Consider the following 27,729-nt stretch of genomic DNA (forward strand, 5'->3'; position numbering starts at 1 on the left):
TGTTGGACACTTCACTGGCATATCAAACACCAACAAATGATGCCATGATAGCGTGAAAGGTTACATGAAGAAGGCAGGGCAATGAGGCTGAGAGGAATAAAAATCCGCCATGATGGAATTGCAGAACAGATTTGATGGGTTGGATAGTCTAATTCTGCTCCAATGTCTTATGACTTAAATTGGAAGCAATGGAGATTGCAGCTGTGGGTCTGCCCACCATGGGTCCCCTGGATGTCTTCTCATGCTGGATCTGAAGCAGAGGACAGGTGAGGGATTAAATTAGCCAATTTTACAACTTACTGCTATACCACACATTTGGGAAATTTAAAAAAATTACGGAGCACATAGATGAGGAGGTAGAAGAAAGAAGTTCTTAAAGAGAGGAAATCCTGACCTCACTCACCCACCCCCTTGAACAAAAGTAGGCCCAATGAACCAGAGAAAATGGTTCAGTTCCACACAAAAAGAAACAATTGGTAACAGACATTTTCACAATATTGCAAGTTTCATTGCAAAGAAATGAAATCTGCTTTCTAAAGACACAAGAGATAGCAGATGCTAGGATCTAGACCCAACAGACGACTGCTGGAAGAACCCAGTGGGTCAACCAGCATCTGTGAAAGCAAAAGTATCTGTGGAGTTTCAACCCAAAACATCTACTATCCTTTTGCCTCCACAGATGCTACCTGATTAGCTGAGTCTTTTCAGCAGTTCAGTTTTTCTCTAACTGTTTTCTACTTTTTAGATCTTGGTACAGACACAGCAACAGTGGACCCCACACTGGGAAAGCAGAAGATATACACGTTGGAAAGACATTTCCAAGAAGTGTCCACACTGAGCAAACCTGGCCTGCAATTGACAAAATCCCAATTAAATCCCATGCAATTGTATAAGTGGAATACCTGTGATTGCGAAGGTAGGGCACCACATAGTACATAATGTTAACAAGTAATGGAATTACTTTTTCCTTTTCATCACTGTGAAAAACCATGTCCAAAAGGTGAGCCAAAACCTGGAGGAGAGAGGTACAATAAACTTCAGTTAGTCCACCGACAACTCAACTACTTCTCCAATGCACTTTCATTACTTTTTATAGGCATCCGTTGGTCTCATGAGACCATAGATTTGCTCCTTGGAAGGTTTCCAGGGCGCAGGCCTGGGCAAGGTTGTATGGAAGACCAGCAGTTGCCCATGCTGCAAGTCTCCCCTCTCCATGCCACCGATGTTTTCCAAGGGAAGGGCATTAGGACCCATACAGCTTGGCACTGGTGTTGTCGCCGCAGAGCAATGTGTGGTTAAGTGCCTTGCTCAAGGACACAATACGCTACCTCAGCCAAGGCTCAAAATAGCGACCTTCAAATCACTAGACAAACGCCTTAACCACTTGGCCACTCGCTAACACTAGCTTTCATTACTTATAGCTACAAATACTGATCTACATTGCACAAGGCCAACAAATATTTAGCTCAGCACCAACATTGCAAAATTACAACAGAGGTTACAGCAAGACATCGATAGGACTGAGAAGTGGCAGATGGAGTTCAACCCAGATAAGTATGAGGTGGTTCATTTTGGTAGGTCATATATAATGGCAAGACTCTTGGCAGTGTGAAGGATCAGAGGGATCTTGGGGTCGGAGTCCACAGGACACTCAAAGCTGCTGCGCAGGTTGACTCTGTCGTTAAGAAGGCATACAGTGCATTGGCCTTCATCAACCGTGGGATTGAGTTTAGGAGCCGAGAGGTAATGTTACAGCTATATAGGACCCTGGTCAGACCCCACTTGGAGTACTGTGCACAGTTCTGGTCACCTCACTACAGGAAGGATGTGGAAACCATAGAAAGGGTACAGAGGAGATTTACAAGGATGTTCCCTGGATTGGGGAGCATGCCTTATGAGAACAGGTCGAGTGAACTTGGTTTTTTCTCCTTGCAGCGGCGGCGGATGAGAGGTGACCTGATAGAGGTACATAAGGTGGTGAGAGGCATTGATCATGTGGATAGTCAGAGGCTTTTTCCCCAGGGCTGAAATGGCTTACACCAGAGGGCACAGTTTTAAGGTGCTTGGAAGTAGGTACAAAGAAGATGTTGGGGTAAGTTTTTTTTAAACGCAGAGAGTGGTGAGTGCTTGGAATAGGCTGCCAGCAACGGCGGTGGAGGCAGATATGATAGGGTCTTTTTACAAAGTTTCCAAATCTTGCAGGACAAACATGGCCTAGAACATAATGACTTTTTTAGGTACCTTCAAGTACGAAACTATGTTAACCAGAGTTGTAGATATACAGACCTATCAACAGTAGAATTAGAATTTTTCAAGATTCTGAATTCGGCTTGCAGTTCAATACCTAGTAAATCAGTTTCTCAGTATATAATGCACTCTCCCATGCTAAGAATGTAAATACACTGTATATTAAAGAGAAGTGGGAGAAAGAAGCGGGGTTGGTACTTTCAGAGGAGGCTTGGGGGAAAATCTGCAGCTTTCAATGGTCCTCGACTAATTCTTTGACTTGGAGAGAACATTGTTGGAAAAACATTATAAGATACTTCAAGACCCCATATCAGGAAAAATATAAAGATACAAATGTGATGTGTTGGAGAAGATGCGGCTCCAAGGAGGCAAATCATTTTCATATTTTCTGGGATTGCCCTAAATTAAGTCTATATTGGGAAGGTATTCATAGAACATTAGTTACGGTACTTAGGTCCCAGATACCTCTGAACTTTGAGACGCTCTATTTGGGGCATGTATTGTTTCTTGAACAGAAGGAAGATATAAAGTTGCTGCAGGCCCTCTTAGCGGCAAGTAAGAAATCAATCACTAGAAAGTGGCTAAATCCAATACCACCTACATTAGAAGATTGGCACAAAATTATCTTGGAAATATTTAAAATGGAAAAGTTGACTTATTCCCTGAGAATTCAAAAAGAAAAATTTTATCAAATCTGGAATAAATGGATTGTATATATAACCCCAATGCGAGCAGACTTTAGATGACTCTCCTAATGATTTATACTGCTCTTCTCATCAACACAGTAATATTGCTAACGTAAGCACCCCTAGTCTAAATGTCTTTTTTTTTGTTTTCTTTTGGAAAATAGAGAATTAACACAAGTAAAGGGAAAGATTTGGGAAAGGGATAAAAAATGGAAAAATTAAGTAAATAAGTACACAGGGATTGGATAATTATGTTTGGGGGCAGGAGCAAGCATGAACAAATTAGGATATAAACACCTACAATGGTTGTTACATAGGCTTATATACAACATTTTGGACCAGTGGAAATGGTCCAGAAGAGTTATATGGAAACTATTATTACCATTTTTCTTAACAACTAATTACATTACTTAGCCTAATAGGTTAGATTTACCACAGTACATAATTATCTATTTAAGTGTCTAATTTCCTTTTATATCATCTCAATGTGTACTTAAGCATGTATAAACAATTATAGTTTTATACATATAAAAAAATGGAAAAGGTTATGTGTGAAAAAGTACATGATATTTGTGAATTCCTTATCCAAATAAAAATAAAATTAAAAAAAAATTAAAAAAAGAAAAAGAGAGGGCTATAGTAAGTACATGTTTGGCACAGCATTGTGGGCCGAAGGGCCTGTATTGCACTGTAGGTTTTCTACGTTTCTGTGTTTCTATAAAAGCTACACACCAGTGCCTTCTGGAAAGGCTCCATGAGTAGTTATGTTTTATTTGGTACTGAGGTGTACAAATGGAGATGGCCTCACCCACACTGTGACCAGTGGATTCTGAGAAGTAGGACAACATTTAAAACCTGATGGATTCTTCACACGAGAATGTCTAAGGATATTATCAAGGCCAGGTACAGACACAACTCCTTCAGTACTCTATCAAGAAGGTAAAATAGACAGACTCACACCAGAATCTTACTCCAGTGATGCACCGGAACATTCCAATGCCTTCAGAGGTGGGTAGGTGCACTGAGGGAAAGGTGGAAGCAAGCTGACCTACGTACCTCAGCTAATAAGGTCAATGCATGCACACTGTAGACAGAAGGTGCTATATTGGATATTTCCTTCACTGGGGTCAACATGATATCTGGAAAGGGTAAAGAGCAGAACAGAATTAACTGCACAGCAACACCTTCATGAAAGCCAATAAAACAGTACAATAATTTCTTAAACACAAGAGATTCTGCTGATGTTGGAAACCCAGAGCAACACAATCATTTCTTGCGACATTTCTTCCAATTAATCATTGACCAGTTCTGTGTTGTTCTGCCTAGCATTGTGGGCATGCTTTGTCTGTGCCGGAACATGTAACGGCACTTGTGGGCTGCCCCAAGTGCACCCTTAGGTTTTGTTGGTTGTTAATGCAAACGACCCCTTTCACTGTATCTTTCAATATACACATGATAAATAAATGAATAGTCAGAGGGCAGAGAAAAGTCAAGATAGCACTACCGCTCCTTGGCTTGTAGCTTCGAAAACAGCTCTATTTCTATCTTTGATATCTCTTTTTTTTCCCCCTTTTCAAGGTTCTTCTGAAGACCCTGATCTGGAATTACACTCTGACTTTGCAGGAATGGGACTTGCTCTCAAGGCCTCTCGACCGGCTGCTTTATGATATCCCAAGGACGCAGCCTGGAAGACGAGTGCACTTTCAGGGTGCCAGGTTTTCATGGCTCTGGAGATGGGCTGTTTCAAGGCCAGTGCCCCTGACTGAGGCGTCGTGGGAGAACACGGAACGTCGGGAGCAACAGGTTAGCTGCCGTGGGCAGTGTGTCCAGAGACCTGAGCCCTGGGGCTGACTCTCTGGGCACTGAGCTCGGAAAAAGCAACGCAACAGACTTTTAACATCATAAATCAATGAGTTGCCTGTCTTGTCTCCCCTCTCGCTGTGAAACCAGGGACACCGCTTTTTCCCTTATTAGGGAGAGAGAGCGAGAGCCTGTGGTATGTTGAACGAGTAGTCTTTGGGGTACTGCAAGTCTGTGTCTTTATTGATGCTTTGCTGCACGCTTGAGTGCTCGGTGAAGGGCGCTGATGCTTTTTTGCTGGTGGGGAGGGGGGATTGTCGCCTTGCTGCTGCTTGTGCATGGGAGGGGGTGCTGTGGGGGGAGACTTTGGGGTCCTGATGTTTAACTGTCATTCATTCTTTGGGGCACTCCTCTGTTTTCGTGGATGTTTGCCAAGATAAAGAATTTCAGGATGTATATTGTATACATTTCTCTGACATTAAATGTACCTATTGAACCTACTGAATCTGAATCAAAGATCGTAGTTCATGAATTTATTTTGCCTCATCAATTTTGTCATAACAAATCTCTGATCATGTGCAGGCTGCACTGGGAAGTCCAGGACTTCATTGCACTGAATGTAATAGATACAATGGTCTCACTTCATAATCAGTTCTGATAAGTTGGTGAAAAACTATCCCTTAAAGTGAGGAGGTTGTAGATGGGGACCGTTGGAAATGTGTAAGGTGTAAAACATGTGAGTCCTGACTGTAATGAAAGCAAGAGAGTGTGAGAGAGAGAAAGATAGTGGTTGTGTGGGTTTGGGGGCTGGATATATCAACAAACAAAAACAGAAATGCTGGAAGAACTCAGCCAGCCAAGCAGTATCTGTGGAATGAGAAATCAGTCAGCATTTCAGGTTAAAACCAGCTTTGATGAAGGGTTGTTTTTTTTCGTATAATTTTTATTGAGTTTTCAAAATGAATACATGAAAAGATAATATCTACCTTCCCCCCTCCCCTTAACCCTTCCCCCGATATATACTCCTACCTAAAAAGAAAAGAAAGAAAGAAAGAAAGAAAGAAGAAAAAAAAGAACTGCCTGGATATTGGAAGGTTTCCACATGCTCCATGGGATTCAAAATAAATTTAGTATATTTATTTATTACTTTCCCCAAGGGGCCAACATCTTTATCACCAGAGCAACCAAATATGCCATCTTATCTTTCGTAAATAAGGGCGCCAAATATTCAAAAATGTTTCATATTTATCTCTTAAATTACAAGTAATTTTTTCGAGTGGAATAGAACTAGCCATTTCACTTATTCCAACGATTCATACTTAAGTACGAATCAGATTTCCAAGTAACTGCTGTAGCCTTCTTAGCTACTGCCAGTGCAATTTTTATGAATTCTTTCTGATATTTATTCAATTTAAGTTTCGGTTTTACCCCTGCAATATCACCTAATAGAAATAATACAGGGTTATGTGGAAATTGAGTTCCAGTAATTTGTTCCATTAAGACTCTTAAATTTATCCAAAAAGGTTGAATTTTAGAAACAAGACCAAGTAGAATGTAAGAAAGTACCAATTTCTTGATTACACCGAAAGCATTGATCAGATAGATTTGAATTTAATCTATTTATTTTTTGTGGTGTAATATATAATTGGTGTAAAAAATTATATTGTACTAATCTAAGTCGAACGTTTATTGTATTTGTCATACTGTCAAGACAGTCTTGACCAATTTGTTTCATCAATATTAATATTCAGATCCATTTCCCATTTTTGTTTTGACTTGTGGATTCCTTGTTTAATTCCCTGTTTTTGAATCAAATTATACATACAAGAAATAAATTTTTTAATTTTTCCATTTTGAATTAAAATTTCAATTTCATTAGGTTTTAGCAAAAACATTGTTTGACCCAATTTGCCTTTTAAGTAAGCCCTTAATTGAAGGTAACAAAAAAAAGTGTTATTTGATATTTTATATTTATGCTTTAGATGTTCAAATGACATCAATATACCTTGTTCATAACAGTCTCCTATAGATCTAATCCTTTTTTGGTACCAATTATATAAAAGTTGATTATCCATTGTAAAAGGAATAAGTCTGTTTTGGAACAAAGGTCTACTTGCTAATAAAGATTTCTGTATTTCATTATCAACATTTATCTTATTCCATAGATCAATCAAATGTTTTAATATAGGAGATTCTTTCTTTTCCCGTATCCATTTAGATTCCCATTTATATATAAAATCTTCAGGTCTATTTTCTCCTATCTTATCTAATTCTATTCTAATCCATGCTGGTTTTCAATCATCAAAGAAAGATGCAATAAATCTAAGTTGATTTGCTTTATAACAATTCTTAAAGTTTGGAAGTTGTAACCCTCCTAACTCAAATTTACATGTCAATTTTTCCAATGATATTCTTGACATCTTACCTTTCCAAAGAAATTTTCTCACACATTTATTTAACTCTTGAAAAAATTTCTGTGGCAATTGTACTGGTAATGTTTGAAACAAATACTGTAATCTAGGAAATATGTTCATTTTTACAACATTGACTCTACCCACTAATGTTATTGGTAGTATCATCCATTTGTCAAGATCTTCTTGAATTTTTTTTCAATAGTGGTAAATAATTAAATTTATATAAATCCTTTACATCATTATCAAGTCTTATACCTAAATACTTTATACCATTTACCGGCCATCTAAATTGGGTTGCTAACCGACATTGACTATAGTCTCCTTTAGTAAGAGGTAAAATTTCACTTTTATCCCAACTTATTTTGTAACCTGATACCTTCCCATATTCATCCAATCTAGAAGATAATTTATGTAACGAATGCTGTGGGTTTGTTAAGTAAATCAAAACATCATCAGCAAAAAGATTAATTTTATATTCCTCCTGATTACTCTAAAACCCATAATATCTGGATCAATTCTAATTAGTTCTGCTAATGGCTCTATCGCCAGTACAAATAAAGCAGGTGACAATGGACAACCTTCTGTAGTTGACCTTTTTTAACTGGAATGGTGTTGAAATTTGAGTACTTGTCATTACTTTAGCATTAGGGTTAGTATTTAAAGTTTTAATCCAGTTTATAAAAGATGTTCCTATCCCATATTTTTCTAATACTTTAAATAAAAAATCCCATTCCATCTATCAAATGCTTTTTCTGCATCCAAGGCTACTACTATACTCATCTCCTCCCTTTTTTGTGCCAAATGAATTATACTGAGTAGCCGAGTTACATTATCTGCCAATTGTCTATTGTTAATAAATCCTGTTTGATCCATAAGTAAACAACAGGAATTCTGCAGATGCTGGAAATTCAAGCAACACACATCAAAGTTGCTGGTGAACGCAGCAGGCCAGGCAGCATCTGTAGGAAGAGGTACAGTCGACGTTTCAAGCCAAGACCCTTCGCCAGGACTAACTGAAGGAAGAGTGAGTAAGGGATTTGAAAGTTGGAGGGGGAGATCCAAAATGACAGGAGAAGACAGGAGGGGGAGGGATGGAGCCAAGAGCTGGACAGGTGATAGGCAAAAGGGGATACGAGAGGATCATGGGACAGGAGGTCCGGGAAGAAAGACAAGGAGGGGGGGACCCAGAGGATGGGCAAGGGGTATATTCAGAGGGACAGAGGGAGAAAAAGGAGAGTGAGAGAAAGAATGTGTGCATAAAAATGAGTAACAGATGGGGTACGAGGGGGAGGTGGGGCCCTAGCGGAAGTTAGAGAAGTCATTGTTCATGCCATCAGGTTGGAGGCTACCCAGACGGAATATAAGGTGTTGTTCCTCCAACCTGAGTGTGGCTTCATCTTTACAGTAGAGGAGGCCGTGGATGGACATGTCAGAATGGGAATGGGATGTGGAATTAAAATGTGTGGCCACTGGGAGATCCTGCTTTCTCTGGCGGACAGAGCGTAGATGTTCAGCAAAGCGGTCTCCCAGTCTGCGTTGGGTCTCGCCAATATATAGAATGCCGCATCGGGAGCACCGGATGCAGTATATCACCCCAGTCGACTCACAGGTGAAGTGTTGCCTCACCTGGAAGGACTGTTTGGGGCCCTGAATGGTGGTAAGGGAGGAAGTGTAAGGGCATGTGTAGTATTTGTTCCGCTTACACGGATAAGTGCCAGGAGGGAGATCAGTGGGGAGGGATGGGAGGGACGAATGGACAAGGGAGTTGCATAGGGAGCGATCCCTGCAGAATGCAGAGAGACGGGGGGACGGAAAGATGTGCTTAGTGGTGGGATCCCGTTGCAAGTGGCGGAAGTTACGGAGAATAATATGTTGGACCCGGAGGCTGGTGGGGTGGTAGGTGAGGACCAGGGGAACCCTATCCTAGTGGGGTGGCGGGAGGTTGGAATGAGAGCAGATGTACGTGAAATGGGGGAGATGCGTTTAAGAGCAGAGTTGATAGTGGAGGAAGGGAAGCCTCTTTCTTTAAAAAAGGAAGACATCTCCCTCGTCCTAGAATGAAAAGCCTCATCCTGAGAGCAGATGCGGCAGAGACGGAGGAATTGCGAGAAGGGGATGGCGTTTTTGCAAGAGACAGGGTGAGAAGAGGAATAGTCCAGATAGCTGTGAGAGTCAGTAGGCTTATAGTAGACATCAGTGGATAAGCTGTCTCCAGAGACAGAGACAGAAAGATCTAGAAAGGGGAGGGAGGTGTCAGAAATGGACCAGGTAAACTTGAGGGCAGGGTGAAAGTTGGAGGCAAAGTTAATAAAGTCAACGAATTCTGCATGCGTGCAGGAAGCAGCGCCAATGCAGTTGTCGATGTAGCGAAGGAAAATTGGGGGACAGATATCAGAATAGGAACGGAACATAGATTGTTCCACAAAGCCAACAAAAAGGCAGGCACAGCTAGGACCCATACGGGTGCCCATAGCTACACCTTTAGTTTGGAGGAAGAATTGAATTGCTTGAATTTCCCACTCTGCTCCGTCTAGCGGAATTGACCTATCAGTTCCCCTCTACCACCACTCTGCTCCGTCTCGCGGAATTAGTCCTTACTCTTAATAATTTCTCCTTCTGGCTCCTCCCACTTCCTCCAAACAGGGCTCCAAACAGTCCTTCCAGGTGAGGCAACACTTCACCTGTGAGTCGACTGGGGTGATATACTGCATCCGGTGCTCCCAATGTGGCCTTTTATATATTGGCGAAACCCGATGCAGACTGCAAGACCGCTTTGCTGAACATCTACGCTCTGTCCGCCAGAGAAAGCAGGATCTCCCAGTGGCCACACATTTTAATTCCACATCCCATTCCCATTCTGACATGTCCATCCACGGCCTTCTCGACTGTAAAGATGAAGCCACACTCAGGTTGGAGGAACAACACATTATGTTCCGTCTGGGTAGCCTCCAACCTGATGGCATGAACATCGACTTCTCTAACTTCCGCTAAGGCCCCACCTCCCCCTCGTACCCCATCTTTTTATGCACACATTCTTTCTCTCACTCTCCTTTTTCTCCCTCTGTCCCTCTGAATATACCTCTTGCCCATCCTCTGGGTCCCCCCCCTTGTCTTTTTTCCCGGACCTCCTGTCCCATGATCCTCTCGTATTCCCTTTTGCCTATCACCTGTCCAGCTCTTGGCTCTATCCCTCTCCCTCCTGTCTTCTCCTATCATTTTGGATCTCCCCCTCTCCTCCAACTTTCAAATCTCTTACTAACTCTTCCTTCAGTTAGTCCTGACGAAGGGTCTCGGCCTGAAACGTCGACTGCACCTCTTCCTACAGATGCTGCCTGGCCTGCTGCGTTCACCAGCAACTTTGATGTGTGTTGCTTGATCCATATGTATTAATTTTGGTAAATATTTTGATAAAATTTTTGCTATTATTTTATAATCCGTATTCAATAAAGAAATAGGCCTATATGATGTTGGTTTTAAAGGATCTCTGTCTTTTTTTGGCAATACTATTACAATCGCTGTTGAAAAAGATTCTGGGAGTTCATGTATTTTTTCTGCTTGACGTATTAACTTCATAAAGGGAGGAAATAATAAATCTTTAAACTTTTTATAAAATTCAGGTGGAAAACCATCTTCTTCTGGAGATTTTATTACTTTGGACTGAACCTAAAGCTTCTTCAACCTCTTTTAATGTAAAAGGCATATCTAATCCCTTCCGTTCTTCCAAATTCAATTTTGGAAGAGCTACTTGTGATAAAAATCTTTCTATCTCATTAACATCATTTTGTGATTCTGATTGATATAATTCAGAATAGAAACTTTTAAAGGTTTCATTTATTTCAAGAGGTTTATAAGATATTTTATTTGCACTTGTTCTAATTGCACTTATTGTTTTGGAAGCTTGTTCTGTCTTCAACTGCCAGGCAAGAATTTTATGTGCTCTCTCACCTAACTCATAATACCTTTGCTTAGTTCTTATGATTGCTTTTTCCATTCTGTATGTCTGAAGCGTATTATATTGTAACTTCTTATTGACAAGTTGCCTTCGTTTTTCTTCCGACATATGTCTTTGAGATTCTTTTTCTAATTTTGTAATCTCTTTTTCAAATTGATCTAGTTCTGCCATATATACTTCCTTAATTTTAGACATATAACTTATTATCTGACCCCTCAGATATGCTTTCATCGCATCTCATAGTATAAATTTATCATCCACTGAATGAGAGTTTGTATCCAAAAAAAATTGGATCTGCCTTTTCATAAAATCGCAAAAATCTTGACATTTTTATAATGTTGAATTAAATCTCCATCTATAAGCCACTTCTTCCTTATCAGTCATTATTATTGTCATTAATAGAGGAGAATGATCTGATAATATTCTTGCTTTATATTCCATAATTTTCACTCTGTGTTGAATATGCATTGATAATAGGAAAAGATCTATCCTCGATTAAGTTTTGTGTCTATTAGAATAGAACGAATAGTCTCCTTCTTTAGGATTAATTCTTCTCCATATATCTATCAAATTTAAATCTTTCATCAATGATAAAGTTAGTTTTACTAACTTCGATTTTGTGACAGCCTTAGATGATCTATCTAAGACTGGGTCTAGGCAAAGATTAAAATCTCCTCCTATTAATATTTTTTCATGTGCATCAGCCAAATTCAAATCAGGTTCTTGTATGAATTTTGCATCATTTTCATTTGGTGCATAAATATTCATGGAAGTCCATAATTCAGAAAAAAGTTGACAGTGTATAATCACATATCTCCCGGCAAAATCAGTTATTACATTTTGTATTCTAATTGGTAACATTTTATTGATCAAAATTGCTACTCCCCTCGCTTTTGAATTAAATGAAGCTGCAACAACACTACCTACCCAATCTCTCTTTAATTTCTGATGTTCTGTTTCTGTTAAATGCGTTTCCTGTAAGAAGGCTAAATCTATCTTCATTTTCTTAATATATATGTTAAGATTCTTTTTCTTTTCACCAGTCCATTAAGCCCATTAACATTAAAACTCAAAAAATTCAATAAATTAGTCATTATTCTGAACAAAGTTACTCCAATCTAAAACATTACTTAACTTCTTAACTCTCATAGATCCTTGGGGAATCTCTTTGAACTTCACCATGTTGCTATGTGTTTCCCTCCCAACCATCCAGGCAAAAAGAAAGAAATAAAAGATAGATACGGTACAAAAAAAGAAAAAACAAAATACCCCTCTACTAATGTTGTGAATGAAAAGATACACAACACTACCCCCCTCCATTTTGCAGGTTGTGGCTAAAGCCACGCTTGCACACATGAATAGCGTAGCGATTGGTCAGTATTTCTTCCAGCTCCCCTGCAACAAAAACATTATATATATATATAAAAATAATGTCACTATTCCCAGCTAGTATTCCTCAAATTTTAACCTTTCTTCCCCTCCCTCATATAATTAATAACATATTTATATATTCATCCGCCTTTAAAAATCCACCAAGTCTATTCCTTGACAAAATCTTCATCTTCAATCTATCTCGCTCCTCTGGGTTTGTTCTTGTATCTGGTGAATAGTCAAAGAATCTCGCACAAACTCCTCCGCTTTCCAGTGATCATCAAAAAATGTTTTTTCTCCACCAGCCAAAAAAATCTTCAAGGTTGCAGGATAACACAATATAAATTGATAACCGTGATCGCATAGGACTTTTTTCACTGGATTAAATTTCTTCCTTCTCTTCAAAAGCTCATAACTTATGTCCGGGTAGAAAAAAATTTTCTTCCCTTCTATCATCAATGGCCCTTTTCTATTCTTGGCAGCTTGAGCAGCCACCTGTAGAATCCTTCCTTTGTCTTGAAATCTTAAGAATTTTATTAAAATTGATCGTGGATATTGGTCATCTTATGGTTTTGGTCTTAGAGCTCTATGTGCCCGCTCAATTTCAATTGATTGGTCTTCCTCTTTCATTTGTAAATTTTCCAGGATCCATCTTTGAAAAAATTCTTTTGGATTGTCTCCCTCTATACCTTCTTTAAGACCAACAATTTTAATATTATTTCATCTACTAAAATTTTCCAACACGACCACTTTCTCCAAGAGTCGATTTCTTTCCGTGTTCCAGACAAGTATATTATTTTCTGTTTTTTCCACTCTATCACTAATATGCTCTATTGTTCTTTCCATCTTCTGAAGTTTCTTATCCATTTTGTCCTGTCTTTTCATAGATTTATCATAGCACATCTTCATGTCTCTAAGCTCTGTTCTTAATTTTTTAGTTCCGCCGTTACTTGCAATAAAGCCTCTCTTATGTCTCCAACACCTCCTTTACTTCCAGTCTCTTCCAGTTCTTCCTCCTCTTCTTCATCTGTGTTCTCTGCGGAATCCAATTCTGACTCTGAGTCACTTTCATTTGCAGAGACCGTCGGTTCTTGTAGTTTGAGTTGTGTCAATTTGCGCATGCGTTCTTCTTTGCGCATGCGCATTTCCGGCATCTTCTTCCTAGAGACCGCTACCGCCGCCATTGCTCCCTGTTCTTCTATGCTAGAGATAAAATACTTCTCCTCCGAAGGAGATCCAACCTGATTTCGAGGCTCCATCGCTGCAGTATGCCCTTTTTCCTTCCCATCTCGCGGCAACTTCGCAACGACAGACTTCTTCTGTTGTGGTTTACGAGGCATATCGTAAAGTAGTCTTGCGAAGTTTATAAGTAGTTTTCAGAAAGTATTTATTAACTTTGCTTTGTTTAAACGGTACTTTGCTGATTTTTTACGGGAGAGCTGGATTTACACGTCTCAATCCCAGGTCATCACGTGACGTACCCCTGATGAAGGGTTGTTGATCTGAAACATTAACTCATTTCTCTGTCCACAGATCGTGCTTGACTGAACTCTTTCAGCATTTCTGTCATTTTGTTTCAGATTCCTACATCTGCAATTTGTTATTAATGGTCAATAACAACAACAGGAATGGCTGGAGACATTTAGTGGATCAAGTGGCATTGATAGAGAGAGAGAGAAGTAGCATTTTACGACAATGACCTTTTATCATAAATGGAGAAAAATGAGGAAATAACGATGTATTAGGGTATAGAACGATTGGGGCAGAGAGAACAGAAAAAATTTCTGTGCCAGAGTGTAGACCAAGGTTGACTCGAGACTTGGCTGGTTCTCAATACCAGAGCGAGGATGTTGCTGGATCCAGTCCTTCAGCTACAAAGTGCACTGAATTGGCAGTAGTCATGATGGATTATCCACTTGGTATTCCTGGTTGCGACCGTGTCTCTAACACTCACATGCTATTATTGAAAATAAGGACATTCTTGGAACTTTGTCCACTACAATTCACAACTAAATCTGGGAAAACTGCAGAGATCTGATCCGATCCTTTGACTGTCTGATTGCTCAATTCTGCCAACGTCAAGCCACCTTGGAGATGCGCCAGGTGCTGCTAGCCTGCCCTCGTGCAATTCTCTCTGAGGTAGGGTTGGGTAACAGGAAAGGGAGGGATATGTCCAGTTGTGAGAGTACACACTGTGGGTATAGTATAGCCATTTCTGCTCTTACAGATGGTCCACAGTGCCTATGAACATCCACTATAGAACATACTCATAGAGTCAATCAAGCTCCTTTTGCCACAGAAACAGGTCTATTGGCCAAAATGCCTATCTGAGCTGGTACCATTTACCTGCACTTGCCCCAAATTCTTTCCTATCCACGTACTTGTCCAAATATCTTGTAATACTACTACCTGCCTCTACCGCTTTCTCTGGGAGCTGAGTCTATAACCCACCACCCTCTGTATGAAACAGATACCCCTCAGGCCCCTTTAAATCTTTCCCCTCTCACCTTAAACCTGCATCCTCTAATTTCAGACTCCCTTACCCTGGAAAATGACTGTGACCATCCACCTTATAGATGCCTCTTATGATTTAGGAACCTCTGTAAATTAGTCACTCACCCTCCTTCATACCAGGAAAAAGTCTCAACCGATTTTGTCTCTCTCTATAATTGAAACACGTCAGTCCTGTCAACATCTTTTCTGCACCCTCTTTAGTTCCATTACACTCTTTCTTTAGCATGGTGACCAGAAATACACACAACTGTGGTCTCACCAACGCTTGTACAGCTGTAATGTGACATCCCAACTTTAGACCAAGGAAGGAAGGCCTTCTTCACCACCTGGTAATCCTGTGTCCCCACTTTCTTGCACTTGAAACCCCCTCTCCCTCTGTTCTACAACAGACCCGTGGCCCTTTTAATACATGAATTTTCATACCTTCAACATCTCTTTCGAGGTTGCTTCCTTCTACCAGGATTTGTGGAGAGGCTTTCACTTCTAGGTTCCTCCTGAGCCAAGTGGTTTGTTCCAGGGAGGAGCCCGCAATGGTCCCAATGGCCTCCACTATCTTATGGGTTACATCCTAGGGAACCAAAGACACACACTCACACACACATATGCACAGACTGCTGATTTCACAGAGGAACAGAAATATAAAATCAATTAATCAAGAGAAGCACATCTGCAAAATGTAACAACTCTGACCTGGAGATCTCTTTGGTCCTTTTTGCTTTCCAGGTTGGGATTTTTCATGATGAACTCATTGAGCACTCTGGAAACACATCAAGGACAAACTTGCATTAAAACATCTCTCTCTTGGTTGACAGATGCAAAATGTTAAACACCATTCATTATTTCTAACTAAGTGGTTTGTAGCCAAACATGGTAGTCCCATCAAAAGTAATGTAAATAACTGGCTAACTGGTTGTGGTGACATTAATTTTTGGATAAGTAACTCCCAAAGCTACACACTGATACATACTGATGCTACAGTGTTTTCAACATTGAGGCTAGGCGTGAGGAGGTTAGTTCACAACAGGGGGATGGGAACCAGTGCAGAGAGACAGAGGGGTGTAAAGTGAGGGTAGAAGCAAAAAGTACTAAGGAGAAAAGTAAAAGTGGCAGGCCGACAAATCCAGGGCAAGCATTAAAAAGGGCCACTTTTCAGCATAATTGTATAAGGGCTAAGAGAGTTGTAAAAGAGCGCCTGAAGGCTTTGTGTGTCAATGCAAGGAGCATTCGTAATAAGGCGGATGAATTGAAAGTGCAGATTGTTATTAATGATTATGATATAGTTGGGATCACAGAGACATGGCTCCAGGGTGACCAGGGATGGGAGCTCAATGTTCAGGGATATTCAATATTCAGGAGGAATAGACATGAAGGAAGGGGAGGTGGGGTGGCGTTGCTGGTTAAAGAAGAGATTAACGCAATAGAAAGGAAGGACATAAACCGGGAAGATGTGGAATCGATATGGGTAGAGCTGAGTAACACTAAGGGGCAGAAGACGCTGGTGGGAGTTGTGTACAGGCCACCTAACAGTAGTAGTGAGGTCGGAGATGGTATTAAACAGGAAATTAGAAGTGTGTGCAATAAAGGAACAGCAGTTATAATGGGTGACTTCAATCTACATGTAGATTGGGTGAACCAAATTGGTAAAGGTGCTGAGGAAGAGGATTTCTTGGAATGTATGCGGGATGGTTTTTTGAACCAACATGTCGAGGAACCAACTAGAGAGCAGGCTATTCTGGACTGGGTTTTGAGCAATGAGGAAGGGTTAATTAGCAATCTTGTCGTGAGAAGCCCCTTGGGTAAGAGTGACCATAATATGGTGGAATTCTTCATTAAGATGGAGAGTGACAGAGTTAATTCAGAAACAAAGGTTCTGAACTTAAAGAGGGGTAACTTTGAAGGTATGAGACGTGAATTAGCTAAGATAGACTGGCAAATGACACTTAAAGGATTGACGGTGGATATGCAATGGCAAGCATTTAAAGGTTGCATGGATGAACTACAACAATTGTTCATCCCAGTTTGGCAAAAGAATAGATCAAGGAAGGTAGTGCACCCGTGGCTGACAAGAGAAATTAGGGATAGTATCAATTCCAAAGAAGAAGCATACAAATTAGCCAGAGAAAGTGGCTCACCTGAGGACTGGGAGAAATTCAGAGTTCAGCAGAGGAGGACAAAGGGCTTAATTAGGAGGGGGAAAAAAGATTATGAGAGAAAACTGGCAGGCAACATAAAAACGGACTGTAAAAGCTTTTATAGATATGTAAAAAGGAAAAGACTGGTAAAGACAAATGTAGGTCCCCTGCAGACAGAAACAGGTGAATTGATTATGGGGAGCAAGGACATGGCAGACCAATTGAATAATTACTTTGGTTCTGTCTTCACTAAGGAGGACATAAATAATCTTCCAGAAATAGTAGGGGACAGAGGGTCCAGTGAGATGGAGGAACTGAGTGAAATACATGTTAGTAGGGAAGTGGTGTTAGGTAAATTGAAGGGATTGAAGGCAGATAAATCCCCAGGGCCAGATGGTCTGCATCCTAGAGTGCTTAAGGAAGTAGCCCAAGAAATAGTGGATGCATTAGTGATAATTTTTCAAAACTCGTTAGATTCTGGACTAGTTCCTGAGGATTGGAGGGTGGCTAATGTAACCCCACTTTTTAAAAAAGGAGGGAGAGAGAAACCGGGGAATTATAGACCGGTTAGCCTAACGTCGGTGGTGGGGAAACTGCTGGAGTCAGTTATCAAGGATGTGATAACAGCACATTTGGAAAGCGGTGAAATGATCGGACAAAGTCAGCATGGATTTGTGAAAGGAAAATCATGTCTGACGAATCTCATAGAATTTTTTGAGGATGTAACTAGTAGAGTGGATAGGGGAGAGCCAGTGGATGTGGTATATTTGGATTTTCAAAAGGCTTTTGACAAGGTCCCACACAGGAGATTAGTGTGCAAACTTAAAGCACACGGTATTGGGGTGAGGTATTGGTGTGGGTGGAGACTTGGTTAGCAGACAGGAAGCAAAGAGTGGGAATAAACGGGACCTTTTCAGAATGGCAGGCAGTGACTAGTGGGGTACCGCAAGGCTCAGTGCTGGGACCCCAGTTGTTTACAATATTTATTAATGACTTGGATGAGGGAATTAAATGCAGCATCTCCAAGTTTGCGGATGACACGAAGCTGGGTGGCAGTGTTAGCTGTGAGGAGGATGCTAAGAGGATGCAGGGTGACTTGGATAGGTTGGGTGAGTGGGCAAATTCATGGCAGATGCAATTTAATGTGGATAAATGTGAAGTTATGAATGGTGGTCGATTAGGAAAAGGGGAGGTGCAACGGGACCTGGGTGTCATTATACACCAGTCATTGAAAGTGGGCATGCAGGTACAGCAGGCAGTGAAAAAGGCGAATGGTATGCTGGCATTTATAGCGAGAGGATTTGAGTACAGGAGCAGGGAGGTACTACTGCAGTTGTACAAGGCGTTGGTGAGACCACAGCTGGAGTATTGTGTGCAGTTTTGGTCCCCTAATCTGAGGAAAGACATCCTTGCCATAGAGGGAGTACAAAGAAGGTTCACCAGATTGATTCCTGGGATGGCAGGACTTTCATATGAAGAAAGGCTGGATGAACTGGGCTTGTACTCGTTGGAATTTAGAAGATTGAGGGGGGATCTGATTGAAACGTATAAGATCCTAAAGGGATTGGACAGGCTAGATGCAGGAAGATTGTTCCCGATGTTGGGGAAGTCCAGAACAAGGGGCCACAGTTTGAGGATAGAGGGGAAGCCTTTTAGGACCGAGATTAGGAAAAACTTCTTCACACAGAGAGTGGTGAATCTGTGGAATTCTCCCACAGGAAACAGTTGAGGCCAGTTCATTGGCTATATTTAAGAGGGAGTTAGATATGGCCCTTGTGGCTACGGGGGTCAGGGGGTATGGAGGGAAGGCTGGGGCGGGGTTCTGAGTTGGATGATCAGCCATGATCATAATAAATGGCGATGCAGGCTCGAAGGGCCGAATGGCCTACTCCTGCACCTATTTTCTATGTTTCTATGTTTCTATGTAAACCCCACTCAATACTTGAGACAACTGGAAGACTACCTTCACAAACATTGGCATTCAACAGCTTTGGATAAAATTATTAACTACTTCTAACCATGTTATCTCCATTAGAAATCCCAAGCCCACTGAATTAATTACTAAAGAATTACAAGGGACACAGTCATGGAATTGTACAGTACAGAACCAGGCCCTTCAGCCCACACTTCAATGTTGACCTCTGCATTTGTTTCATTGATTTCATTAGTGCAGTTTTCTATCCCTGGACAAACCACCTTCTGTGCGAAAAAGCCTCCCCAACATCTCCGTTTCTAAAACATATAATTATAGTTTTAACACGAGATAAAACTAGATAAGGTTCCTTAAGGTTGTTATAGATGGGGGTGGTAATGGGGACAATCTCCTACTACCTATTAAATGCTCCCAATGGTGTGCACCTCAAATAGCCTCTGACAACCAAGTCCAGCTCCTGGCCTTCATGTGTGACTAAACCGGGCGGAACCGTTTCTACTGACAGAAGAAGGGGCAAAGGCGGGTTATTGGTGCCTTAAAACTAGTCGCTTTGGGTAGATGGGACTCGTCAGCCGTGGCTGGCAGTTCATCTAGAAGGAAAACTCTGATCTCAAACCTCAACTCCTTGTGGCTGTACGCACTTTGGGTGCAAACCTCGAGGGAAAAATCTAGAGCTGAAGTCCCTAAGGCAATCCTACTTTGAGTTCAAAGCTTACTGGCAACTCCTGTGACACTGCTGGTACCAAACTGTATTGATCTCTGCCTTTCCTTTGGGTTGATCAGATGCATGGAGAGGAGGAGCTTGCTACATGGGCAACAGCTTGCTCTCCATACCGTACTGTCCTGGCTTGTGTAACTAGGCAGCCAGGATGCAATATCCATGGTCGACTCTGACCGACGGAGGCCTCAACTCAACTAACACAAGATAATCTGCAGACACTGGAAATCCAAGCAAAGCACAGAAAATACTGGAGGAACTCAGTAGACCAGGCAGCATCTATGGAAAAGAGTAAACTGTCGACATTTCGGTTTAAGACCCTTCAGCAGGAACACATTTTGTGTGTTAGTTAATTGTTCTAAATGATCATCAAGAGCATAAGCAAATTAACAACTTTATAATTCTTCATTGAGGAACAGATGACCTGATACTTTGATTTTCCTTTTCTGTCACACCTCTGTTATTGCAGGCATATCAAGTTACTAAAGGATTAAGATGGCAAAGATTGGTGTGTTTTTTTCACATTCCATATTTCATAATGACACAGGAGAAGGCCAATTGGCCCAGCAAGTCTCACAGCAAAACTATTGCCCACACTTCCCTGTCACCTTTTCACTCTCAGATCCTAACTAGCATGCCTCTGATTCTCCCAACAACCATCTACTGTTAAAAGTAGCCAAGTTTAGTTTACACAGTTGGTATAAAGTGGCCTATTAAAATGAACACAAAAGCAGCCTTACAGCCCTGTTATTGAAACATAAAAATGTATCCAGTGCCTACCACCTAAAAGATCCATTAACAAATTTAGCTGTCCTTCTTACCCAAGGATGAGGAATTGTCCAGGTGGGGGTAGATAGAGTTGAATGGAATCCTTCAGCAGTGTCAAAAGTGACGGCCAACTATCAACTAGAGTCTGTACTGGAATCCTGCAAAAGGGAAGGTGCATCAACTTTATGGTGTCACTCAGTTGCACAGAATTGCATAGCACAGAAACAGGCTCTTCCATTCACCATGACTAATGCAAATGTTTAGCCTCTCTACACCAAAACCTACTACCTGCATTAGTACTGTATCCTTTACTCCTTCTTTATTTAAATCTCTGGGTAAATGCCCCTTAAACACAGCGATTGTATCTGATTCTACCACCTTTTGCAGTGATTAACGTATGTGTAAAAAAAATCCCTTAAATTCCCTTTAAGATTCTTCATCTCAAGTTGTCGACATTTAGTGCTTATTTATTATTATTATTATTACTTTTTGTATTTGCACAGTTTGCTGTCTTTTGCACACTGGTGAATGCTCGAGTTGGTGCGGTCTTTCATTGAATCTGTTATGCTTATTTTCTATTATGGGTTTATTGAGTATGCCCAGAGGGAAATGAATCTCAGAGTTGAATATGGTGACATATACGGACTTTGGACTTTCATCCAAGCCCTCATTCCTGATGCTCATACCATGGGTAAAAAATTTTAACTATCTATCCTTGCCATGCCTCTTATGATCTTATACTGTATACTTCTGCCAGGTGACCCTCAGCCTCCTTCACACCAAGCCCAGACTATCCGATCTCTCCCCACAAATAAAGTCCTCCAACCCAGGCAACATCCTGGTTGCTTTCTTCTGCACTCACATCCCTCCTTTACTGCGGCAGCCAGAACTGCACATTATCGAAAGGGCCGAACATGAAAATACTTTCTCTGGCAGCCCTGATCAATAAATTACTTTCAACTGGAAAACTGGCTTGGCAAGCTTGCTGGAAAACTTTTAAGGAAGAAAGAAAGATCAGCTTTATTTATCACACATACATCAAAGCACACAGTGAAACGTGTCATTTGTGTCAAATCAAATCAGTGAAGATTGTGGTGGGCAACCCACAAGTACCACCATGCTTCTGGTGCCAACATAACGAGCCTGCAACTCAGTAACCCCAACCATACGACTTCGGAATGTGGGAAGAAACTGGAGCACCCGGAAGAAACCCATGTGGTCAAAGGGAGAACGTACAAGCTCATTCTCAGGTAAAGCCACCCAAACTGGAAGAGCTCTCAGGAGAGGTGAAAGATACACATTACCACGGCAGGTAGATGGCTTGATAGCCACTACGTTGCAAGTGTCAGCTCCCCAGCTACCCTGGGACTAAGCCACTTTGTTATATGAATGACAGGAGCAAGGGCTGAATGCGATTGTGGACCAGAATAGGAACAGTGTGAGGAGCTCATCAGATACAAACAACATGTGTCAATAGTGAAGCCACAGAGACTGCAGTCACGCTACTGAAAAGAGAAAAGTCACAATACCTATCACCATCATTATACTGTCCAAGGGTTCATTTCTCCTCATCCTGACTGGGACAATGCTCATTCTATTCTATGTTTTATTCCAATTCATAGAAGAACCCACATGTATTGCCTTTCCTTTCCTCATGAACGTTCATCCCAAGTTACTGATACACTAAAGTACTCCCAATCCATTTCATCTGCACATGCCTTTAATCAGGTTAGATTGAAATGAAGTCCAGTAGTAGGGAACTCTACTTTCCTTATGCAGAGTGGGAAGGAAAATCACCAGGTTAGTACATATAATGTCACAAAAGCAGATTACCTTTGTACATATGCATAGAAAAACTGCAGCATGCAGACTTCCAGTGAGAGCTGTTTCTGGAACATATGGAACACAAACCAGTTACGCGATGTATTCAGAACATTAAACAGAGTGTTTCGCATCACATTTTAAAAAGTGACCTTGTGCTACCACCATACTTTGATTAGTAAATGCCTGCAGAGCACTCTGGTTCTTCGCTGCACACACAGGAACTCTACTGAAGCCAGTTGAAAGCAAGGTTCAAAATCAATTAGGCCAAAAGAATCAGTGCAGAGAACTGGATAAATTAAAATCCATTTCTCCCTCCTGAAGAACCTGCACTCTTGTAGAGGAGGGCTGGTGTTTCGGGAACATTGCACAATTGTCAGCAACACTAAGAAGTGGAAAATGACACTGACTGAATAGGGACTAATTTACCTTGGAAGTGATCAGGGGAGGTGGAAGAAGGTAGGTGACCCTAGATAAACATTCCCATGCTTACCCAATGATATAGTATACTGCTTTGAGCAGAATTGGCACTAATTAAACTGTAATGGCAATTTTTTAACTGCTGAAACAGCTAAGACCATTCAAAATAATACAGTAGTTAAATTAACTTTCTTAATGACACAACTTAAAAACTTCAAATTCTGCAAGATCATTTTTACACAACTTGTTACAAGGGCATGAAGAGGATATGAGAAGGTAATGTGAAGCAAATCACGGAAGGTTCTGTAGGTACAGTATATTAAGATTAAAAGAGTGACTAGGGAGAGAACAGACGCCCTAAAGATCAGCATGGTCATTTGTGTGTGGAACCAAAGGAAATGGATGAGATTGTTGATAAACACTGCTCTTCAGAGAGAATGACGAAAGTTAAGGAAATGGAGGAAATGAGTGCTGTTTTCCTTAAATAACATTCAACATTTTATTTCTATTGCCATACTATGGGGCAATTACAGTAAGCAATTAAGGCACAGGCACATCCAGAGGAACCCCACGCCGCCATGTGAAGTGCACACAGACAGTACTGGAGGTCAGGATCGAACTCAGATCAGAGGAGCCATGAGGCAGAACCACTACCGCCTGCATCACTGTGTTGTACTGACTTCAGAAGGAATGAGCAAGGGCAAACAGGCCCTTGAGGAGATAAAATTAATGAGGCTGACAGTGCTGTGACACTCTGGGGGTTGATACATTTTGTCAATTCCTAATGACACCACCACACTCAATATATGCCCTCCCTCAGTCCATACTGCAAGGCAGCCTCTGAATAATATCACACACTAAGTGTGGGTACATTACTCAGAAGTCGCTTGTGGTATTACAGGCTTTTGACCACCAGATAGGATAAAATAAGCAAGCGGCTTGACAAGATACATCAACCAGTGCATTTTCAGTCAAAGAGAAATTACATGGATTGTACATCAACGATTTATAGCACCTACAATGTAACCTTTATAATAAATATTAAGATACCTTCTCCTTGGTTGAAGCAGGAGGCTGTTTTAAAACTTCCTTCACAGTCTGGATAACTGTCTCGGCTCTCATGATACTAATTGAGCGCACTAGTTCCACCAACAATAACTGTTCACAACAGGGTACAGGAATAACCTTCAAAATTAAAAGTAAAATTTATTTACCTCTCGAGTGCTCATGTGACACAAAGCAGCCAGTTACAACAGTGATGGTAATTCCCATTAACCACTGGAGTTCAATGTGCTCAGGAAAATGGGAGGCACTAAGATCTGCAGAACTTGTGAACTCAGGCACAGATACATAGGATAATAAAGTTGACAGATATTTAATCTTCAAATGCCCTCACATAATACAACATCGGAGCTGGGGTTGAAGCTGGTCATGCATTCCAGGCCACCAATCCCACTCACACTGTGTCAGAATATTTCTTCTCAATGTCCCTTTGGATCCTTTTACCAATCAACATCATTCTGCGATCATTAGCTCTTGATCGCTCCAACAGTGGGGACAATTTCTCAACACGTCTTCTGTTGATACTCTGCTTGGTTTTAAATATCATGATCAGATTTTCTCACAGTCTCATCCCCAAGGAAAAGAGCTCCATTTTAGGGCAAACTGAAGAAGGAGGTTCTCAAGGAGCTGTATAGTCATAGAGTACGCAGCATGGGAAAAGGTCCTTCGGCTCAAAGATTTCATGCCGACTGCAGCATCCTCCCTGCTAGTCCCAGTTGCCCGTGTTGATGTTTGAAGGAAAAATTTTGCAGAAAGACAGGGAAAAGTCAGGGGAGTAGAACTAGTTAGATAACCTTTACATAGTTAGGATAGATTTGAGCGGTCAAGTCGTCACATAACATTGTGGTTGTTCTGTGAAGCTATCATATGACCTACATAATCTTGTAGAAAGGTGAACTTCACATCAGCAGTAAATAAGTATTCTCAAGTGCTTTTATTCTGTATTTTACCTCATCTTTCATGGTTTCTGGACTATTTAAAAATTCACAAGAGCACTCCTCTTCTGCAAAGATTAATGCTTTGCGTATAATGGAATAACGAATATCAGTGAAGAAATCAGTCAGGCAGTGTGTGTTGCTGATGGCAGAGCCCAGCTTAATGTAGAGATGCAAAAAGGTCAGCATGGGTATGCTGCTTCCAAGGGTCCATTTTTATGATGAATCTATCCAACCTGAGTCCCGCAGGATCGACCTACACATGTTGTGAGGGTCTCAGATTGGCTTCAGCTATCTGAGGGGGCGTAGTGTTGAACAGATTATCACTGTACACTCACTGTGGAGTGGTTTCTCTCAGAGAGAAGCAGTGCCTTTACAGAGGGTGCGTCTAGGCTGAGTGATCCAAGGCGATGCTGTGCGAGGGTCTTCGGATGGAGATTTTGTGATCGGGACTGGAGTAGAGACAGGAAATAGCAAGCAGCATACGAAGGTTCCTTCATGATGGTGAGTAGTGGCCTGGCAGAGCTGGGTGGTGTGGACTCTGTGTCTGCTACACAATTCTGGAGAATGGGGCAAAAGGTGGATTGGGCATGAAAAAAATTCTCAGTTCTCGGTCTTAGTTAGGTCAAGTTTTAATTTACAACTGAGCTGGTCACCAGCTAACTGGATAATTACCAATAAGATTCATCTTGTAAAATCGTGTTTAACCATCAAGTCACCTAATTCATCTGCTGCTGGGTTCCTTCACAGCATCTATATAAAGATATACAGCAGCTTATTATGATTCTATGACACAGCCATGACTAAGCTCTATAATAAAACCAAACCAGCTCCAGTTTGGAAAAGACCTGACCTGCAACTAAGTGGGAAAACAGTAAAATATGGTTATGACGACCTGCTAAACTACTCTCAGCCCCCAGAAACACTCTCCTCCAAAGCCTTACCTTGTTTCTGCTGGCACTTGAGTTCTCCCTTCTCTCATTCCAAACTAATGCAATAGCAGCCATGAAGTGCACACCGTGGTTCATAGCAATAGGACCCAGGAGCTCTAAAATCTGTTGTCGGAGACTCTAGACAGAACAGAAAGGGCACCCAGTTCATTGATAATGCAAGAAAACCATTAACAAAATTATAGCTGAATTAACCAAATGATCTTATGTTTACATTGCATTCAGCAGTTTACATCACAGAACGTAAGCAATAACAGGAACAGGCCCTTTGGCCCATCATGCTGTGCTGAACTAATTAAACGCCAGACTAAAACAATCCTGTCAGCCTAAACAATGTTCACATTCATCCATTCTCTGCACGTTTGTGTGTCTATCCAAGCAACTATTAAGTGCCTTGACAGAATCTGTCTCCACCCTAGATAGTGCATTTCAGGCAAACACCAGTCTCTGTTTGAAAAAAAATTGCCCCACACATCTTTAAACTTTGCACACTTATTTTAAAAGTATGCCCTCTAGTATTCAGTATTTCAATCCTGGGAGAACGATACTAGCTCTCTACTCTATCAATTCCCCTCATAATTTTCTATCAGGTCCTCCAACTTTGCACTACAAGACAGAATTACAAAATACCCAAGGCAACTTTTTAAATCCAAATAACAAAACTACCTATCAAAAACCAAAGCTGTTAAGTAGTCATAAAAATAATTCCCTTGATGGTTGTTGAGCAATTTTGCCAGCAGTTTCTTGTAACTGCACAAAATCGTCACGTGCAAAATCAGGAGCTAGTTGCCAGAGTTGTTTAATACTGATAGCTCATTGTCAGGCTGAACACTGAACCAAGTATCAGGAAACAGATTGGTGGAAAGTGATGTAGAACCTCCTAACTCACCTAATCAGTTAGGGTCTGGTAATAAGGTTATCATTTCCATCAGCCTCAATTATTGCTTAAAAAAGCTCCACAGTCCAAAAATAGAAATCTCATTCCTTCTCCAGTTTTAGTTAGTGCTTGCATTCTTTAAAAGTTATGTTGTATAATTATTGGCGCCACTTGATTTTAATTCTTCCTTTGCAGTCATAGTTGCTTGATTGACCTTACGAAAGGAAAATTTTAGGAACACAAAATCATTTATACTTTTTAAATCTTAATACCAGATGTGATAAGACTGCTGAACAGATCCTGACCCGGATCTGGGCCGTACCCTCCAAATATCCGGACCTGCCTCTCGGTTTTTTCACACTACCTTACTTCCCATTTTTCTATTTTCTATTTATGATTTATAATTTAAATTTTTAATATTTACTAATTTTAACTATTTTTAATACTTAATATTTGTAATCCAGGGAGTGTGCAGCGCAGAACACTGAGGCTATCTACAAGAAGGGTCAGGGCCGTCTCTATTTCCTGAGGAGACTGAGGTCCTTTAGCATCTGCCGGATGATGCTGAGAATGTTCTACGAGTCTGTGGTGGCCAGTGCTATTATGTTTGCTGTTGTGTGCTGGGGCAGCAGGCTGAGGGTAGCAGACACCAACAGAATCAACAAACTCATTTGTAAGGCCAGTGATGTTGTGGGGATGGAACTGGACTCTCTCAAGGGGGTGTCTGAAGAGAGGATGCTGTCTAAGTTGCATGCCATCTTGGTCAATGTCTCCCATCCACTATATAACGTACTGGGTGGACACAGGAGTACATTCAGCCAGAGATTCATTCCACCGAGATGCAGCACTGAGCGTCATAGGAAGTCATTCCTGCCTGTGGCCATCAAACTTTACAACTCCTCCCTTGGAGGGTCAGACACCCTGAGCCAATAGGCTGGTCCTGGACTTACTTCATAATTTACTGGCATAATTTACATATTATTATTTAACTATTTATGGTTCTATTACTATTTATTATTTATGGAGCAACTGTAATGAAAACTAATTTCCGTCGGGATCAATAAAGTATTACTATGACTATAAGAATCAAATATCGCTGTGATGATTGTACGTTCTAGTACCAATTGTT

At 41.0% G+C, this 27,729-nt stretch overlaps 1 protein-coding gene across 8 annotated transcripts in view; it reads right to left on the bottom strand.

Moving 5' to 3' along the window:
- Positions 1-27,729, bottom strand: part of dop1a (DOP1 leucine zipper like protein A) — a 222,843-nt gene that overhangs the window by 43,694 nt on the left and 151,420 nt on the right. For all 8 annotated transcript variants that reach the window (XM_072265897.1, XM_072265903.1, XM_072265902.1 and 5 more), the window contains 8 exons: positions 25,718-25,843; positions 23,827-23,961; positions 22,369-22,424; positions 20,589-20,693; positions 15,675-15,741; positions 15,408-15,552; positions 3,990-4,072; positions 903-1,012 (listed from right to left, as the gene is read on the bottom strand). In XM_072265897.1, the coding sequence (XP_072121998.1) occupies positions 903-1,012; positions 3,990-4,072; positions 15,408-15,552; positions 15,675-15,741; positions 20,589-20,693; positions 22,369-22,424; positions 23,827-23,961; positions 25,718-25,843 (827 nt within the window). The remainder of the gene's footprint in view (positions 1-902; positions 1,013-3,989; positions 4,073-15,407; positions 15,553-15,674; positions 15,742-20,588; positions 20,694-22,368; positions 22,425-23,826; positions 23,962-25,717; positions 25,844-27,729) is intronic.

Source organism: Mobula birostris, chromosome 8, assembly GCF_030028105.1.
Source record: "Mobula birostris isolate sMobBir1 chromosome 8, sMobBir1.hap1, whole genome shotgun sequence".
In the NCBI taxonomy this organism is placed as follows: domain Eukaryota; kingdom Metazoa; phylum Chordata; class Chondrichthyes; order Myliobatiformes; family Myliobatidae; genus Mobula; species Mobula birostris.